The 1,235-nt window shown below is 35.4% G+C and overlaps 1 protein-coding gene across 1 annotated transcript in view; it reads right to left on the reverse strand.

The window, feature by feature from the left end:
- Positions 1-1,235, reverse strand: part of LOC119585838 (Bardet-Biedl syndrome 7 protein homolog) — a 21,175-nt gene continuing 19,940 nt past the window's right edge. Inside the window, exons 15-17 of the mRNA XM_037934570.1 lie at positions 892-993; positions 622-769; positions 1-369 (exon numbers count right to left, since the gene is read on the reverse strand). Coding sequence (XP_037790498.1) covers positions 227-369; positions 622-769; positions 892-993 — 393 coding nt within the window. The 3' untranslated portion in view covers positions 1-226. The remainder of the gene's footprint in view (positions 370-621; positions 770-891; positions 994-1,235) is intronic.

The raw sequence follows: 1,235 nt of genomic DNA on the forward strand, positions 1-1,235 counted from the left end.
AACTCCTAACTAATTAAAGGGCTCCATCTGATAGTCTAAGCCCATAGTGGCTTACAGATGTTCTTTGCACAGGTGTCTGTGGACAGGAATAGTGAGAGCATATGCAGTCATGCTTTATATTGATGATATGCATAATTCTTGTAATCACCTGTAACATGTCATTAGTTCCACCATTCCTCAACTTAACCTCATTAAGAAAGTACAGCTAGGTCATAAGTGTTGCCTTTCATTGAGCTTGGAAGAAATTTATGAGATGCTGAAGGTCCAGACTGCCATAATTATCAAGGATTTCCAAGAGTTGTGGCACTCGACTTTTGACATTAATACCCTTGAACTTGTACTTGTCGATAAACAGATCAGTAATCATACCTGAAAAACACATAAAATTGCAGATCATTTCCAGTGTACAAAAAAGCTTATGGTTAAGGTATCCCAGTGGTTATAGAAAAACGACAATCAACTGTTAATGACAAAATAAAATTCCCAGGACCTCGGTAAACACAGCTTTAATGAAAAGAGAAATCAGAAATCCATCTTAAAGTAAAAAAAAGAATATCCATACAAAATGTACATATTTATATCTAATTCACACTACACCAAAACAATTCACATATCACTGACCATAGAGTCTTTCAAGATGACATGGTTGTTTGCGATACTGTGCTAGAAGTTCATCAGCATTGTCCAATATTTGCTTATACTCTGGAGAAAGGAAACTTGTATCTGTTTCATGGGAACCCAACTCTCGAAGGGCATCTATCAATGATACCTGATGGAAGATATATGCAAATTAAGAACAAAATTACACACTCCACATCTCAAGCCTGACCCTTGAAACAAACAACAAAATATAAAATGACAGTGAGTTATTATACATTTGGCTTACACTACCTGTTTGGCTAACATAAGCTGGGCTTCTAGTCGTGGGTGCAGAAGATGAAGGGCGTGTACAACACTCTCCTCACTTACTTCACATGAAATGTCAAGTCGAACCTTTAAAAGAAAAGAAAAAAGATCAGATGTTTTATACAGAAAGTTGACTGTGGAACTAGTTAAAACACTATACCTATCAGACAGTATATAATTCATATATGTGTTACCTCTTCCTACCAATTTAGTAAATCATACTTATTTTATGGAACCTTCTCAATGAAACATACAGATATGTAACTATATATGTAATGAATAAAAGGCAGAAATACTTGTGCTACTTTCTAGCCTACAATATGGTCAGG

This window comes from Penaeus monodon, chromosome 20 (genome assembly GCF_015228065.2).
Source record: "Penaeus monodon isolate SGIC_2016 chromosome 20, NSTDA_Pmon_1, whole genome shotgun sequence".
NCBI classification, from domain to species: Eukaryota; Metazoa; Arthropoda; class Malacostraca; order Decapoda; family Penaeidae; genus Penaeus; species Penaeus monodon.